The 17,842-nt window shown below is 38.7% G+C and overlaps 1 protein-coding gene across 2 annotated transcripts in view; it reads right to left on the reverse strand.

Annotated features, from left to right (window-relative positions):
• PITPNC1 (phosphatidylinositol transfer protein cytoplasmic 1) overlaps positions 1-17,842 on the reverse strand; it is a 77,389-nt gene that overhangs the window by 29,374 nt on the left and 30,173 nt on the right. Inside the window, exons 2-4 of one of the 2 annotated variants that reach the window (XM_079323202.1) lie at positions 11,544-11,692; positions 7,842-7,930; positions 7,406-7,413 (exon numbers count right to left, since the gene is read on the reverse strand). In XM_079323202.1, the coding sequence (XP_079179328.1) occupies positions 7,406-7,413; positions 7,842-7,930; positions 11,544-11,692 (246 nt within the window). Of the gene's footprint in view, positions 1-6,368; positions 6,388-7,405; positions 7,414-7,841; positions 7,931-11,543; positions 11,693-17,842 lie in introns of those variants that run through there. The other variant, XM_079323201.1, reaches the window with a different exon arrangement.

Raw genomic sequence — 17,842 nt, forward strand, 5'->3', positions numbered from 1 at the left:
TCTAAACTCTAATTAAAACAAGAGATCTTCTAGCCTTGTATTTCAAAAAGAAGCATTAATAAAAGCCCAAGGATCCTTAGAATAACATAGAAGAATGGTGCCATTTACCTCAAGCCACCTCATTAGAGAGCCACTTTCTGCAAAGCCACCCACAGGCAGTCTCTCCCTGTGTGTTTAATATGAAGGAGAGAACTGTAACAACCTAATTTGAGATTATAAATGGTAACATGGGTTTACCCCAAATGAAATTCAAATTCACCAGAAAGTCCTCCACCGCAAAAATCTCTCTCAGAAACTCAACTGGCTGGCAACCACTGCTCCAATAGCTGTGGGGGGTCTTGCTGCCTTACAGGAACACTTAGCAGGGTCCAAATTTTTGAACATTTCACAGAATGTGTCTCATGATTCATCAGCTGCACTCTGACTAATTGGCAGAGGGCTCTGGCAGAACCAGAAAAATGTTTATGCATCATTCAAAAGACTATTATTCATCATGCAAAAAGTTGGGTTTTTCCCCTCAAGTGGCCACATATTTACTTAACTGGGGATTAAAATTGTTATGCAACAGTCAGAATCAAACTAGGGAGTGAATAGTAGGTAATAAACCTTTTAGCAGATTCTTGTTTTCTTCTGAGCACCACTCCCTTTCTGCTCTGCCCCCTCTGGGGCCCGTGTTCTTCCAGCACTGCCCTGGAGGTGATCGATCCCAGGAATGCACAGGGCACTGTTTCCAGCTCTCTGTTTCACTGCCTCTACTGCCTAAAAGGTTCCTCTTGGGAACGAAGCAGTGGCAAATTCAATCTTTGACTTGAAATTAAACGTGAGTTCTACAGAATAATTCAAAATCTTCAGTCACAGTGTCTTCAATGATAAGATGTCTTTGTGTAAAGCTCTCAAAGGAGGCATCTTAGGTATTGTCACTTCTGGATTTTTTTAGATGCTTTTAAACTCCTTTAAAAATTGTTATACTCCAGCACACCTGTAGCACTCGAAAACAATTAAAGGGAATATTCAGGATTTTTTTTTTTTTGTTTGTTTTCTAAACTTTCTATATTGGGCACCTTAATTTTGGAAGAACCAAGATAGGTTTAAGGTTTAATTACTAGCCATGAGCAGGGGCATTTCCACGTTAGGATGAAGGGAATGAATGCAGCATATGGAGAGCTCAGCCTGCAGTTGTGTTTGCAATTCCCTACACATAACCTCTTGAAAAATGAAAGGCCTATTTTTAGCACGATGATTGATTAGCGTTGCCATAGCAATAAGCAACACTTACAAGAACAGGGTAGAACCTAAGTGTGCCAAAACACTCGCCAAAGTCTTAAAGGGACAGTCAAACACATGTGGGGTGTGACAATCATTTAATGGAGAGGACTGTCAAATTAACCTGTGCATAGTAATTACACCTGAGGTGCTTGTGGGATTTACTGGAGTTGTCAGCAAATAGTTGGTCTGAGAGAGGTTTCTTCACCCTCTGGAACCTGCTTTGTGTGAGTGGTGCCAGTTTATCCATTCTACTGCAGCTGGTTTCACTTTCCATGTGGTTTCTGCCTGCAGAAAGTTCAAAGACCTGCTGGAGACCTCATCCTTGCTCTTCACCTCTCCTGCTCCTTGTGAATATTAATCCACAATCCTTGGCAGTTATTTCTGTACAGTATAAATTAATCCCACTTTTTAAATTTTATTTTTTAGCAGCAGAAGCATATTTCCCTAAATCTTAAATAAAAGCCCAGCAAGGCAGATATTTAATGTAAATGTTCTCTTTCATCTTCCATCACTTCTTAGACTGATGATTTTTTTTCTATGGTCACATATGCATTTTTTTGACAACATAGGTGGAACAGGATTCTTCAGAGAGCAATCTCCATGGACAGACATCTACAGACAAAGAACACAGTGACTGCTATAATGAGGTGAGAGTGTTTAAGAAAATGAAATCTTTTCTACAGGGTAACTTCCATGTACCACATCCTTTAAATTCAAAATTTCTGGGCACTATTTTGGTACTCAGCATTTCTTTATTGAAGACCAAGAACCTGGGAAAGAGAAAAGGAATCCCAACTTTGTTGCAAGCAACAAAAGGGGCTGTGGGACTGTGGGGTGATGGAAGGTGGAATAGTCAATGTTTTTTGGAAAATGGACAATAGGGAGTTATTGACCCCCCTCAGATTGCTGCAGACTGCTCTGCATGTGAGCCCCAGAGCTGCTGTGTGATCAGGTAACCCAGGCACAAACCAGCATCAATCAGGGTGACAAGGCTGCAAGAGAATAGACGGAAAGGGCTGGGCAGGGTGATGGCATTTGGAAGATGTGACTCAAGGGAGAGGGAGGAGAATTTGGAAAGCAAGATAAGCACAGGAAGGTGACAAACAGCAAACAAAAGTGCTGTTGAGTGGAAAGGAAAAGAACAATGTAAAAACAGGGCTTGAAAATAAACAAGGGATCAAAACTCTCATAAACAAGCTGAGAAAGAAAACCACTGTATTATATACAATAACCTGGAGATGGAACAATTACTAACAAGTTGCCTCCAACTGCTATAAAACTCTTATCTCTGGCTTTGCCTTCCCTTAGGATCTCTTTCTTTGATACATGGGAACAGTAACCTGCTTATTGAAGAAGAGAGAAAGTGAAAAGCAGCATGGGCAAGTGGAAATGACAGTCCCATCCATCAGAGAGGGGGCTGGATTGCTTTAGAATAATCCAGTGCTGGATAAAGGGGATTTTTCCCAAGCAGTTCAAGTTACTTGTTTCAATGGAATTAAGCTATTAAATGAGAATACAGGTTTGCAGCTCTCAAAAAAAAAAGGTATTATTTTTTCTTATAAACACTACAGAGGTCCTTGCTTTTGCTAGAATTTCTAAGGGAAATAAATCTGTGTTTTTCCAGGACAATGGCACCTGTGAGCCTGTTTTCTGAATTGGGGGGTAAGATGGAGGATGCTGGTAGTAACTTTGCAGCACAGATTCTGCTGCATGTTTGATGAAGACTTTTCAAGTCCTCAAACTGCAGAAAAGTTTTAGCACCGAAGAGTGAGAGGTTACATCCAAATTTCAAGGGCTGGTAATCACATAAAGAGAACACAGGAAAAAACTCTACAGCAATGTTTATCTGAAACAATTGTTTTCCTTCTCAAGTCATCTCATTATAAAAATAACAATACAAAAAACATTCCTTCCAGATAATTTACTTCATGGATAAACCAGCAGCTAAGTGAAGCACAAAACATGCCTGTTCTCAAAAGTAATCAGAAACCAGCAGGTCAGTAATGGACCATTTAGCAACTCTCACTCTGGGGCCTTGACACATACCAGATGACATAATTTTATTTTCCTCAGTCATTTGCTATAGAAGAATAAATGTCATTGTGATAAATCATCAAAGGAATTGTTGTCTCCTGCTTTCTGTTCCATAACTGTTTTTCATAAATATTCTGGATTTATATGCTATTCATAAGGATATTTGGGACCTTGGCATGTAGAAGGAATGCTTCTTCTCAAGAGCAGACAATGCCATTTTAATGTTTGTTTTGTCTATATAATTGTGAAACTAACAATTGTCCATAAATTGTTAAAAAAAAATAAAAATCCGTCTGTTTTCAAATTTCAGCTCGAAATAGAAATATTGCTAACAGCACCAAAGCCATTCAGGTCAGGTGGCAAATCTGTTTGAACTGATCCCTGGTAAACACTTGAACTGCACCTTCAAACCCAGAAGAGTTTGATTAAATTATTTTGTATTTTTCCTAACCACTTTCTACTCCAGCTTGAGAGCTCAACTTTGGCTCATTTTCAGTATACTTTGATCACATGAAGATTTTGTACTATGGTTTAGTCACCAAACATTCATGATCTGATTACTTATTTGCTTGAGGCTCCTCTCTTTTTTTGTCCAGAATCTCCACTGTCACTTGAACAGGTTGAATGGATATTTGCTCTGTGCTGTTTGTTTTCTAACAATATCCCAAAGCAGGTAAAGAAACTTAGTTCTATGCAATTCTTTTTCGTTTGGTTTGCAATAGACACAAGTTTGCTTTCTAGTTAATTATTTCTAATCTTGCTGGGCAACCTCAGAAATAAAAATAACAAAGCCTCCTGGAAGTTCAGTTGTTCTTGCCACTGTGAATAGCATAAATATTTTCCACTAAACATACATATTTGCAAAGGCTGATAAGCTGGCACACAAAGGGTTGTAGAGAGCTGCAAGGCATCTTGTCTCCATTGTCCAAGAGAAAAAGGCTCCAGCCCCTGACTAGCAAAGGAATTCTTTCCAAAGCCAGCAGCTAACAGCATCCATTCCCCAGGAGCAGGGCAGGAGGCACCTGACCATACCCAAGTCCTGGAAATGCTTATGGAGTGGAATCCATTGGAGTTACTTCTATAGGGCTCCCTTTCTGCTGCATCCTAAATATGGTATCCCAGGTTTATTATCTTAACATCAACCTAATCACAAAATAAATGGACTTGTAGATAAAACCTAAACATGTATTTTAGCAAGATATCTTGTCAGGTTTCTGATGACAAGATCAAAACTGAAGCAGCTCCAGTATCTAAGTTGAAGACACTTTCTCACATACAGTTCTGAAGTAACACCCCAACCACCAAAACCTTGAACTTTACAGGAATATCTTATTCCCTAAATAGCACCCCCAAATTTGGATGACTTCCTTTGGCTTCAGCTTTGACAGTATTTTTTGACTTCCTCCTCCCTCTCAATGTGAGCAGGAAGCTTTCAAGGATTAGCTCCAACTCTGATACAGCACTTCTTGGGACAGTCCCCATGTGTCATCTTCCTGAGAGGAAGTCTCTTCTACAGCAGCTTTAACCAGGTGCATTTGCAAATGCTCTCCTGACATGACCCTATAGCATGAATTACACCCCACAAAAGCATCACTTGTGCAATAGTTCTGTTAAACTCATTATCTCAAGTGTGTCAGTTGCTTTACATGCTGTTAACATGGTTGTCAATACCCAGTAGCAGACGTGGTGTTTGCTGTCAAATTTAGGGGGTTGCTGTGTAACAAATAACATTGCTTAAAGCAGATGCCATCATAACTGGCTCCAGATTACAGAGGACTAATATCATGACAGTATAATTTCCATTCCTGTTTTCACGTATCCAATTGCTCTTGGCTCTATACAACCATGGTACAGAACAATATTCTGAAAATTATTTTTCGGTGCTTGATGAGCAATTTTTCTTCGGTGTCCAAATTGCAGGTCTTTAAGAAAATTGTATTTATGAATTCCATAATATTCACAGGAGAACCAGATTGATGAAATTATTTCATTCTCCATTTCTGAATGCCAGAGTATGGGCTTGAATGCAATTTCTCAACAGCCTTCATATTTTTCAAGTGAAAAACCTTAAGACTGTCAGTAAGGTTCAGTGTGTTGTTCACATCCTCTTCCAAATCACTAACACACACTGAAATAACATGCTGAGCCTTTAAGGTCGTTCTCTTTATTTAGAATGGAGCTTACAAGGTTAATAAGGTGTGAAATACCACAGAGCAGTATGTACTTGACACGATAAGATTATGCTTTATTTATCCAATTATTGGCCTGCCTTTAGAATGACTTTTCCTTGAAATGAGGCTCAATTTGACTCTCACCATGTCCCACAGACTCTTCAGAGAGAATTTATGATCTTTAAGGAAAGGGTTTCCAAGCTATCTTACATATTTTGGGCAATGTCTGTGGGCTTATTCTTTCTTTCAGAATTCTCTAACGAGTACAGAAGATCAAATTTAGAAAAATATTCCAGACAAGGATAGCAGTTATTCCCAGTGGTATGTTTAACATTTTTGTTCTAGATTCAACAGTTTGAGGCAAAGGCACTGTCTCTGTATTCAATGAAGATAAATTCATTGCCTATCAGCTCCATTAATACATGTTTTAGATTTTTGTCTGAAGTACAGTTTCCTTGATCTCCTCCCAGTATTTCTAGTTCTGTTTCCTTGCACCATGGTGAGTAATTAGTCCCCAGCTCCCCATGGCAGTTACACTGTCACTTACTGATTGCTTTGCCTACCTTCTACATTTCTGGATTGATTTAATTTTTCTTTACATGTCTCTTCAACACTGCAATCATTTCTGCTGATGCTTTTGAACATTTCTGTAGCTGTACCTTCCTCTGACCTGCACCAGGTGTTGTTTCACCAGACCAGACAGAGATCACCTCCTGATTCAGATTCTCTGAGTACAGCACTGCTGTTTGGTTTTAATAATGTATTGCATTTCAAATTTAGATATGTATTTCTGTCTGCCACCACCCTTTGCATCATCCCCACTTGTCTCTTACAGTTAAAGGAAAAAAAATCACATTAAAAGATTCAAATTTACTTTCAGCTAAGGAAAAAATTTACCATGGAGAGATATCAGTGCAACACAGCAAATGTCAACTTCCCAGCCTAAAACTGAATATGATATCAAAGGTAAAACTTAATTAATGATAACTCTGACAGACCCTACTGAAAGTCTCTTCTGGCAAAACCATCTGAGAATCTGTCCCTCATCACTACTGTCCATTCTGGGACATTTGGGGTTCCTCTGACAATCAAGTGAATATTCTAAGTACCTGTACTGAAAAGTAGTTTGTTGCTTTGGGTTTTCAAATGCTTTCAGATCTGAGCCTTTAAATCCCTTTATTTTATTTTTTTCTTTTTATCACACTAAAATATATTTTTTCTCTTTTAGCTTTATAAGCTTTAAAAAAATCTGCACAAACCTTTTGAGCACTGCAGAATTAAGAGAAACATCTGCATTATGTTTTACCTGCAGTCAGAAGTTCCAGCTAAATCAAATCAGGAGTTTCTGAAAGGTTCCTTCACCTGGAACCTCCTCACCATCCCCTCCTCACCTTCCAAGGGCTGCTGGAAACTTATTGTTGTTATCGAGGCCAGCACATTTAAACTATTTTTCTCATGATTTATGTGCTATATTTTGCCTTAGCTCTGTGAGAGGGAATAGCTGATTTTTCTGGGCACTGTGCCCAGATTATCTTTAATTTTGTCTACAGATTGTACAGTTTCCCAGATACTATACCAGAGATGAGCATGTTATAAGTTAATAAAACAATAAATAAAATAAATCTGTTCTCATGTCTCCATGTAACAACTGGAACCTAAAAAACCTCATCCTTTTTTAGAGAAGATTCTCTTTCTTACAGTCAGTAGGTAAAAACATATAAAATTATTTTTAAATGATAAAGAAAAATAATTCATAGGATCCCCTTAGAATTACTTCAAATTTCCATTTAAATTGCTTAAACAAATAATGAAAATAGTTTCACTATTGAATGCATTATGAATAAATTATATTGAGAAGGAATCAGATTGGATTACACTACTATATTTTACATAATTTTTCTATTTTTAGAATAAAAAGAGGAAGAAGAACTTACTGTGTATTCTGATTTCCAATTGTCCGTTTGTAAAAAAAAAAAAAAAAAGAGGGAAAAGAAAAAAAGAGACGTGAAATAAAACAATTATGCAAGATCCTTACAGTAAACACACATTAATAATAAAAATTATTGTGTCAGATAGTCTGCAGATTTATGTTTGACTAAAGTGGGACAATAAATATCAACAGAATCCAAGCACCTGATGTTTTCTTTGCAAGCAAAAATTGCATAGATACCACACTGCAATTTTTACCTAGCCTTAGTCTATAATGTTCATTTCCTGATACCAGTAAATACAAGGTGAAAAATATGCAGTTCAACAGGAGTTGTTAAAGAGACTTGGTGCTTGTAGTCCAAAATATAACTTGGAGTTTCTGAAGATAAACTAAACTACCCCAAACCACACAGCAGCAATCATTTCTGCCACATTCCTTACCTGTGATTGTGTAAGGATAATAATTCCAGGCCTTCTCTGTAACGTAAAATATTTTGGGAACAACTGCTCTAGCCCAGCTAGGCAGTTTGCTGAAAGTAAAAATCAAATATAAAATTAGAATATAATATGATGCATGTGATTGCAGTAATAAAGATACTTCCAAATGTGCCCATCATTTGTGAGGTGTTTGAGGGATTCACAACACCCAGGTTTCTCAGGAATATTTTCATTATTTGCCTCAGCTGTGCTCCTCTCATAGAGGGAGCAGATCAGTGCCAGAGCAACAACCTTTGAGTGGGCTGAACTGAGGCTGCTCTTTGTGGGAATTCATGGCCTGGAACCTTTGGCCACTCTCAACAGGTGAGGCCAAGCAAAGGTGTAAAGGTGGCACCATGTGCTCAGCCACAGGGAGGCACTCTCTAACAAGAGGTCAGGAGGAAATGTGGCATTTCAGTCCCTAATCCATTCTTTCTTCTTACAGATTCTTTTTTCTTCCTTCATATTCTCTGCCAGCACTGAAACCCTCATGCTCAGCTCACCTGGCACGCAGCTGTTCCCACATTACCAACACAAATTCCTGAGTAGGAAGCTTTTATATTAAAATTAACAGATCACTCAAAACACCTCGTGAGGCTGGTAGGCAGCATTAGTCCCATCTTGCTGATGGGAAAAGTAAATAACAAAAGTGAAAAGAATTAATGGAACTGACATTACAGCTCAGAGCTCATTCTGTCAGAAAACTCACCGGTGCAGTGGTACAAAGGCAGCAGAATCAGAAATCAACAACACAGATACACCATGTGGATGGATCATTAAAGGGTAATTGAATAATACTATGGAAGGGTGGCAGAATTTTTTACCATGGCTCTTGGATCTCTCATTTGCAGTGCTCTGGTCACAGAGGGTACCAAAGACTGATGAACAAACATTTAAAAAGGCAAGTTCACTATAATTCATCTTTCAACCCTCTCTTAATGACTTCAGTTATAAGCACTGAGGCTGCCAGCAACAAAGATGCAGAACTAGTTATTCCTAGTTATTCAGCAGACCCTGGACACCAGAAATATCCCTGCACTTGGGGGACTCAGTTCAAATGCTGTTGGTCTGGCAAAGCACTGAGCAGAGCACCCAGGCCAAGACTGAATCTGTACTGAACTGCAGGAGATGCTTCCAAACCTCAATTTCCCGAGTGTAAATGTTTGAAATAGTTCTGTTTAGATAACTGTGTGCAGAAAGCACATTAACTTTCCATATTAGCTAAATTCTGAAGAAAATACATTTGGGATCATGAAGGCTTATTTAACTATGATCTGGCTACATATAAATATTTTATTTGTCCAGAGGCAAAATGCAGACATTAGTACATTATCTACAGATTCAAAGCCAAGTGCATTGACTTCTGCTCTTTGATGACATTGCTCAAAACTGGATTATTTTCTTTACATAAACCTTTCTTGTGTACAGACTTTTAAACAGCCTTTTACATCCTGCACAATAGACTTCCCTGTATCAGATCTGTTTGTCAGCCTCTGTCAGTGTGTTTATGAATGCTTCCCTTACCCCTGCTAAACTTTACTCTGATGCCTAAATTATAAATACCAGAGGATGCAGACTTTCAGCTTCTGAAAACATTGCTCCAGCAGGAAAGAAGAGGCAATAAACAATTCTAAATATAACTAAGGTTACACTGACACTAAAAAATGTACATCTGCTCATTTTGCACATTTTTTTGTTATTGTTGTTTTTAGCATATTTGCCTGACTATCTATACCTGTATGTACTGTCACCAGTACAGCACATCCTGAAAAAAACCAAAACTTTATGAGCAAAACACAGATTATACTCAGAATTGCTAGCAAGTCCCAGTTACAGACACACATAAATTCTTCCAAGGTCTACTCAAAGAAAAGATATCTCTATTTCAGCAGCAAAGGTATGAGGATCACATTAACTTTTTTCTTATTTCTCCTTATTTTTCCTCCATCCAGATGAAGTTCAGTCTCAAATTTCTTTAGGAGATACCAGTTCAGATCAAAATAGAGCAAAGCAAAGTTTGTTAGGGCAGTGAACCCAGGAAGAAGAAAAGCTGAGGGAGAAAACTGTGCTGGTGGAAGTCATGTTCCACAGAAAGGTAGGCAAAGTTTCCAGCACATCCTGTATGGAAGCATGTCTCCTTGAGTGAAATCCTCCAGAGACATCCTGGCCTCCCAGCAAAATCCACAGTGGCCTGAAAACCTCCTGATCCTTTCCACAAAGCTTCAACAGTACTGCAATATCTGGTGGCATTGTGACACCACACCCAGGTTCAAACAGCAAATCTGGTGATGGAGTACCCAGAATTATCATTAAACTCAGTGAACCTGATTTCAAACATTCACCACAGCTGTAGGTAACTGTCCTGAGTTGTTGCAGGCACAAAGATTTATTTTGCCAATGTTTGTACCCATCTTTGGCTAAGAAATCCTGTGTTCCATTGCCTGCAGTGCCAGGAATCACGTGCTTCCCAAGTATGGTTTGTACATGGCTTCTAGGTTCTCGTGGTCATTCTGAATTGCCCTGAAGTGGCAATTCTGAATATGCTCTTCAGTGCTTAAAGCCTTATTTTTAACATGCAGGAAGGAAATACCCAGAAACATTTTTTTAAAACCCACAACTTGTGGGAGCTCTACAGTGGGAACACATATATTGATTTTTCCCAAGTCCTATATCTAGCCTGTGAGAGAACACTTATAATAATATTAAATATTGGCAAGATATATATTATTGAGCTCTTGTGTGTGGGTATGTGTGTGTGTGTATCATCACTGGTGATTCAATTGGCCTGAATTTAGATTAGATATGTCAGGTTTGCAGGGCAGGAGGAACTTGCAGTGTAGAAGCAATGGCTGCAGTGTTTGTATGCCCACTCCAAAATACTGCAGAGCATAAGTTTAACAAAAATGAAACAGGTCCAGGGGAAAAGAAGAACTTTAGAAAAAGCAGTGGTATTCAATTCAATCAGCACTAGTAAAAATGGGAACAGATTGTGCAATATATCTCATATTGCACAAATATATATATCTAAACATCTCTGGCCTGTGAGTGTGGAGACATTGGTCCTCAGCAGTATCATGTCAGCACAGGAGGAGAAACAGTTCACTCTAAGAAATGATGGAACTTCAGGGAGAAAACCCCAAAATTTTCCATCATTTTTAAGCCTAGTGGTCCAGAAGGCTGACATTGTACAATGGTCATTCATAATATCAGTTAATTTTGCTGAAGCAAAAAACAGTCAGCAAAAATGCTGGCTTTGTGACATGATTATGAGGTGAGAGAAACTGAAACCTTTTTAATGGTTCAGTTTTATTTTTCTTGGAGGGTGGGACTTTGCTCGTTTTGTTGTTCAGTTTTTTGGCTCCCCCTCCCCAGCAATTTTGGAAAACAAAATGACAAACAATTTAGTGTAAAAGAAAACAAAAGTTCTGATTTTCAGCATATCCCTTACTCCAAGTTATAATTTCTTCTCATGGAGAAGATGCTCTAGAAGGAATAACATCTAATCTCTCTATTTCAAGCCACTGATCTATCCCCCTCCCCATGGCTACCAGGAAACAGTGTGTATTCATGGGAACATCATCTTTTGAAACAGAAAGGCTGTTGCCTGCAATCCTTGCAAATTTTTCTTACAGTTCATGCTGGGAGAAGCAGATTTACTGCACTTGCCTGTTGAGATAGACACGTTTTTCTGTTAGCTGACCATTGCCATGGTTGGGATCTTCATAGGGTTCATTCTGCACCACTTCCACACCCTCCCCTCGGTCACTCTGCTCATGGCTGTGCTTGCTGATCATATACAGCTGTCCAATTCTGTACTGCAAGGCAAAAGCAAGAACAAAGTATATTAGTTTGATGTTACACATGTATTCAAAAGCCAATTTTAGTCAAAGTTCTATGGCTGGTCCACAGAAACAGGAGCACCAGCTCTTAAGAAAAAAACCATGTAGACTGCAAGTCCTTTGAAAAAAGAAGTTTGAGTGACTTGGCAACATTATTAAAATGTATTTAAGCACTTTAATGATAATTTTTCTAGAGACTCCCAAGTAACTTGGGAAGCCAAACACTGAGAGGATTGACCCAACTTTGCTATCACAGAAAAATAAATTGTTGCACTTGGTCTTTTTCTCACTATGTCTTGTATCTATATCAGGACTTTTGCCTCCAAAGAAATCTAACAAAAATACATCCTTGAACTTCTATTAGTAAAGACTTTAGAGTAAATTATACTTTCCCAATAATTTTCTGGTCTGAAATTTCATTCTGAAGTTCTTTGCACACGCTTGAACATACCAGACTTTTTCCAACAAACTGTCTTTGGACCTATCCAGTTTTTCTTGATCAGAACCCTCTCTCCCCCAGAGCAAATTTTCAGGCATATACATGGCAATCACTGCAATCACATCAATCCCCCTTCAAACACAAAGAACAACCTGTTAATTTAGAGAATGGCTGAGCTACCACACAAGCTGCCAAGTACTAGCTCAGCATAAGCAAACAAAAGCTTTGTGACAGTCTGACCTCAGAAAACTCGATGAGATTCTTGTGGTTATTGCATTATAGACAGCAATCCTATCACATACTTTTAAAAAGTCCAAATCAAAAGAACAATTAGCTCAGAAAAAAACCCCAAACCATCACAAACCATTTTGGGAACTGGCAACAAGACAGCCTTACTAAACAAATGATAAAGAATAGGAGGGTGGAGGGCCACCCTATATCAGTTCCTCAGTTCTACATAATCCCAGTTTATTCCCCTAGAGCATCAGGCCACAAGAAAGAAGAAATTTGGAACCTGCATCTTGATTCAAGACAGTAAGTCCTAACATTGTTTTACATGCTAATCCACTTCTCCACCTTTGTGTCTACTGAATCCTTTTTCTCTATCTCATAATTTTAAACATTTTATCCTAATCTCAAAGGCTCTGAAGAGCTGCAGGTCTCACACATAGCTTTTAACTAGATCCATGACAAATTGTCTCCTCTTTTTCTCTGACAAAAATGAATGTATTAATGCACAGTGAAGGCCAAGTTTATAGTACATTTGATTTGACCAATTAGTACAGTTTAAAAAAGAGTAACTTTCAGGCACACAAAGCTGTTCTTCAGGTCTGAAATCAAAGCAACACACATCAAAGCCGAATACAAGTTGAGAAAAAATGCTTTGCCTTTAATTAGATATGTATCAATTAGACCACCTGGGAGCACAGACTTCCTGTCTGTGGAGTGATAAGGATGGCAGAAAAGGGGAAAGGTGATAAGGTCCTTATCTTCTAATGGAAAGAAGAGGCCAGTAATTTGTATCCTGTGAATATGAAAAGGTCAGATGAGGAGTAGAGAGAGAAATTACAGTTTGACATAAAGTCAATATTTTGATCATGATCTCTATTGGGATTTTTGTTATCCTATAAAGTTATGAATTTTAGTTGCCATGGACACCTCTGGAAAGTGTTTCATAATTGCACATATCAATTTCCTATGTCCACGTAGTCCTTTGCAATTTTGCTCTCAGTTTTAATGGTCAAATACAAACACCTCAGTTTCTTTTGGAAATGTTGACTCAGAAATATCTAGATGAATGAACTTTCACACTGACAACCAACTATGGGGTTGTACTGATGCCCTCATTTGCTCCAGCATCATGAAGTTAAGATACTCCCCACAACACCACATTTTGTTAGCAGAGGCTGTTGTTCTTTCAGGGACCCACCCCACCACAAAATGCTTGCAAGATATCAAATCCCAAAGACTGGAAATGAATCTGAGCAGGGGTTTAAGGGGGCTAAGCCTTGTGCCCACTGCATTTTGCAAATGAGGGTCAGTGCTGTCAAACAGCAACTGCTTTCCAGGTGCTTCACAATCAGTGCTTAAAGGAAGGCTCTCCTCTGCTGAGGCTCAAAATCATTCCAAAAACGTTCCAATCATGCCCACGAGCTCACAGAAGGTATCCCAGGCAGCTCAGCATGGTGCCTCCCATTTGGAAGATGCTGAAGGGAACAGAAGGCACCACTGCTGGACAGCTCTCCTGCAGGAACCCCACTGCTCCTCGCCTTCTGCAGGCAATGACTTCCCATAGCTATGGATCTGACAGCAGTCCAGCAGAAATATCCACCTTCAAAGGCAGCCTGGAGGGGGCCCTGAGCAGCCTGGTCCAGGGAGTGACATCCCTGCCCACGAGATGAGCTTTGAGGTCCCTTCCAACCCAGACCATTCTACAACCTTCCATAACTACTGAAGTGGTTGGGCAGTCCTGCTGGAAAGCAGCTGCCTTCTGCAAAGGAAACATATTTGTACATGTACTTTAAACTAGCTAACTTAGCTCTTTTGTGTTTCTATCTGCTGTACAAAATATTAAAACCATTCTAGAGCAGAATGGAAAATGTTAATTTCCAAAATAATAGTACTTTACTAAATCAGAGAGTGCACAACTATTATTTCAGATAAAATAGCGTTTTTTCAAGTGTATGTTTCTATTTACATTAATAAAATCTGAGGCAAAGGTGTATCTTTTAGAACTTGCTGAAATTTTAAATGCCTGAATAAAAAGTCACAGCTTTTTCTTAATTCCTATGGATATTGTGGAAAAGTAGCACCTAAGAATCATTTAACAACAGTAATTGATGCACATTATTCCTGCAAGGGAAAACTGATGTGCCATTACTATTTATCTTGCTCTATCACAATCTGAATGTCTGTGTTCTTAGCTGTAAGATAATTTTCCAAGATCATCTACTGTTTCCAGGAATTCAGTAAAATTTCACATAATAGCACCTGATATGAATTTGGATCTGGAGCAAAAGTCTTTGCAATTTCTTCAGTTTAATAGGGGAAAACTCATTCAGTATCAGAGCAAAAACTTCAGTAAACAGAGGCACAGGATGTGGAATTAGGGTTTCTAAGGGTATTGCTGTGTAGCTTTGGTAGTAGCCCTGATGTTTCCCAAGCCCTAATGAGTGAAACTTTGTCTCAGTGGTGACTGCTCCTTCAACAAGCAGATGGTGTTTGCTGTTGGGATTTAGTTATACAAGAAACAAGTCTCATGCTAGCAACAGCACAAGGATGGTAAATCTGATTTTGTTTAAAATTGTAAGTGAGACCAAAAGCATTTTTATCCCTCAGATAGGAGGGGGAAAAAAAGAAAAAAAATCTAAAAAATTTTAAAAGGGTCCACCCCACCCATCTTTCATTTGTAGAGCTTCCATCATCTCCAGTAGGAGCTGCACAAGAAAACTTTGTACAAACATGTCTGATTTTTTTTCTGCTTAGCTGCCTCTTGCTCAGGTTTTGATTTAATGCAAGTCTCAGAGTACAAACTTCCATATTCAGGTAGAATGTAAAAAATAAAACTCTCTCAAAGGAGTAATTATGACAAAATGATCTCGTATCTGAAGTTTTCTTACCACTTCTTGAAGTTCTTATCTGAATGCTCACAGAAAATGTAACAGATTTATCACTGTCTTCGTCTTACATAATTCTCATATTCAAAAGAGTGGTTGAACACTTTCATCTACATTTACTTCTCTGTAACTAGACTAAACCATCAGGGATGGTGCTGCCATTTTTTATTCTAAGCCAGTAGTGAGATCCCTTCCTGCAGAGAGGAGCTGGAGTCCAGAAAACACTCTGTTTTTTCTGCCTGCTCGAGGTAATGATTGTTTGGTGAGCTGCATTTTGACAGTGGATCTCACACAGATTCATGATAAAACATGCCAGTGGCTTCTAGTCCTGTTCTCAGAAAACTACAAAGGTAAAACAGAAAAAGGAAGAAAAGCAGCAACAGCTAAAGTGAAACAGATCTGTCCTTATGCACAAAGGCAGCTCTGAAGGCTCATCCCTGCCTCCACTGATGGCAATAGTTGTTTTGTCATTGACCTCAATTTAGTTAAGATTTATTTCCAGCAAGAAAATACAACGAATCAGCTTCATCATCAGTTATATCTATCCAGCTACACTGAAACCAAGGGCATTGATCATGGCAAAAGAGTAGCAATTTTATTAAGGAATTATGATTTATAGAATGCTGTCTCATTCACAGAAAACAATCTTAAAATTGATGGATATATTTCTGATCTATTTTCTAGTCTTGTCTTTGCAAGATGCTCTGTGTGCTCCTTGTGAATGTGTTCCAGGACTTAATTTTATTTTTTTTAACAAAAATATTAATAGGATTACTATTTGTCACTTTTCCATGTTTTGAATTATTTAAAGCAGTTGCTGATTATTTCTCAAAGGACCATTATGAGACAAACATGGTGATCCCCAGGTAGGTTACTTATCCAAACATGCACAGCCCATCACTCCCAGCAATCTACTTCCCAGCAGTTTTACGGAGATATTTTACTTCTGGAATAAATTATTTGGAAATGTACTTGCTTGAGTAAATATCTTTGTTTAAGAGGATGCACTGAGGTTTCCTATTGTGTTTGTTTTGATGTTGAGGGCATTGTTTTCAGGTCCTGATCAAGACCAAAGCCCCACACTGCTATAGCTATGAAAAGCTTGCAGTTAGATACTGAACACAGGCAAAGAAAGCATTAACCTTATTTTATATTTGATTAATTGAGACAGAAATTAATACATCAACCTTAAAAAAGATGTCTCTGGTAGAACAGGGAATTAAGCCTCAATCTAGTGATTCCAGCTCAGTGCTGTTACCACAAGACACACCTGTAATTTCTTTTTCATTCTTAATGATAATTACTTAAAGAGAAGTGGTTTCTTTTATCTTCCTCACTAACCATAAATCCTTCATGTTAGTATTATTATTCATCATTTCATCTGGAATGGGTGAATCCTGATGCATCCTCACACTCTGAGGCTGTGGGAGCAGAGCCCCCACGTGTGGGCAATTACAGCCCCAGCTGATGGAGCACTGAGGTTGTGCCCTCTGATCCCCAAACTCCTCTAGGTGATGATTCATGGTTATTAACAATAATTTCAGGAACTCTTTTCCATGACACAAGCTCCAGCTCCTGACAAAGTGATTTGTTCACCTTGTTATTAACATTCCTAGATTGGTTTTAACAAGAATAGAGGAATGTGCAGTGTACTGGTACTTGATTTTTCATGTATGGGTAGGTTTGTATTGGCTCCTCCTTGGCTGCTTTTGGAATTAGGAATTTGGTTTGGTTTGATTTCAGCTGGGGCACAGAGCCACTACTTTGCAAGCAATGGAGGTGGATATCTCTTCATAACCACCAGCTCAGGGTTTTAGAGCAATTCATTCCTATGGAGAGAAATCAGTCAGATTTGTAACCACTGCAGAATAAGAAAACTTGCCACTGAAATAATCTTTTTTTTCCCAGAGAGGCAGGAAAGAAAGCAGGCAGAAAAACTCAATGTTAATTTCAACTTGGAAGTCTCATGTAGCACAATTTACCAGTGTGAAAGTAGTGGTTTGTATTTCTAAAATAATGATTTTCCTGGTAAAATAATGACATTATGAGCTAGGGTCCTGTGAAAAGAGGACTGCTGGGTTTGACTGCTTGGGAAATTCTGCAAGGAAAGCATGAATAGTAAACAGAGAAGGCAGAAGGGGGGTGGTTCTTCCAGCCCAGTGAACTGCTGTTCAGAGATTCCCAGCCTGCTGGCCTGACCCTAAATCTCCTTTACCCTGGCCAAACAGCAGTGTGGAGTCTGCACTAATGCATTGTTTGACTTCTTGTTTATAATCTAAGATGTTTAAAGCAAACCGGGCACCTTTGCACTGCATTCTCCTTGTCATGTGGAAACACCCAAAGTGCAAAGTTTTTATGAAATGGTATTTTAAATGGCTGTCCCCGAGGCACAAACATGAGAAAGTAGCTCCAGGAGCAAAGGTAGACTTTTAAATTATTGTCCTCAAAAGGAAATCTGTTTTTATCTATACAAAAGATCAATCAAGGAAAAACACCAAGCATCTAGGTCCTAAAGTCTAAGTGTTAGCATAAATCACTGTCGTGATTTGAGGCCCCAACAAATCATGCAAA

The sequence above is a fragment of the Erithacus rubecula genome (genome assembly GCF_903797595.1).
Source record: "Erithacus rubecula genome assembly, chromosome: 20".
NCBI lineage: Eukaryota > Metazoa > Chordata > Aves > Passeriformes > Muscicapidae > Erithacus > Erithacus rubecula.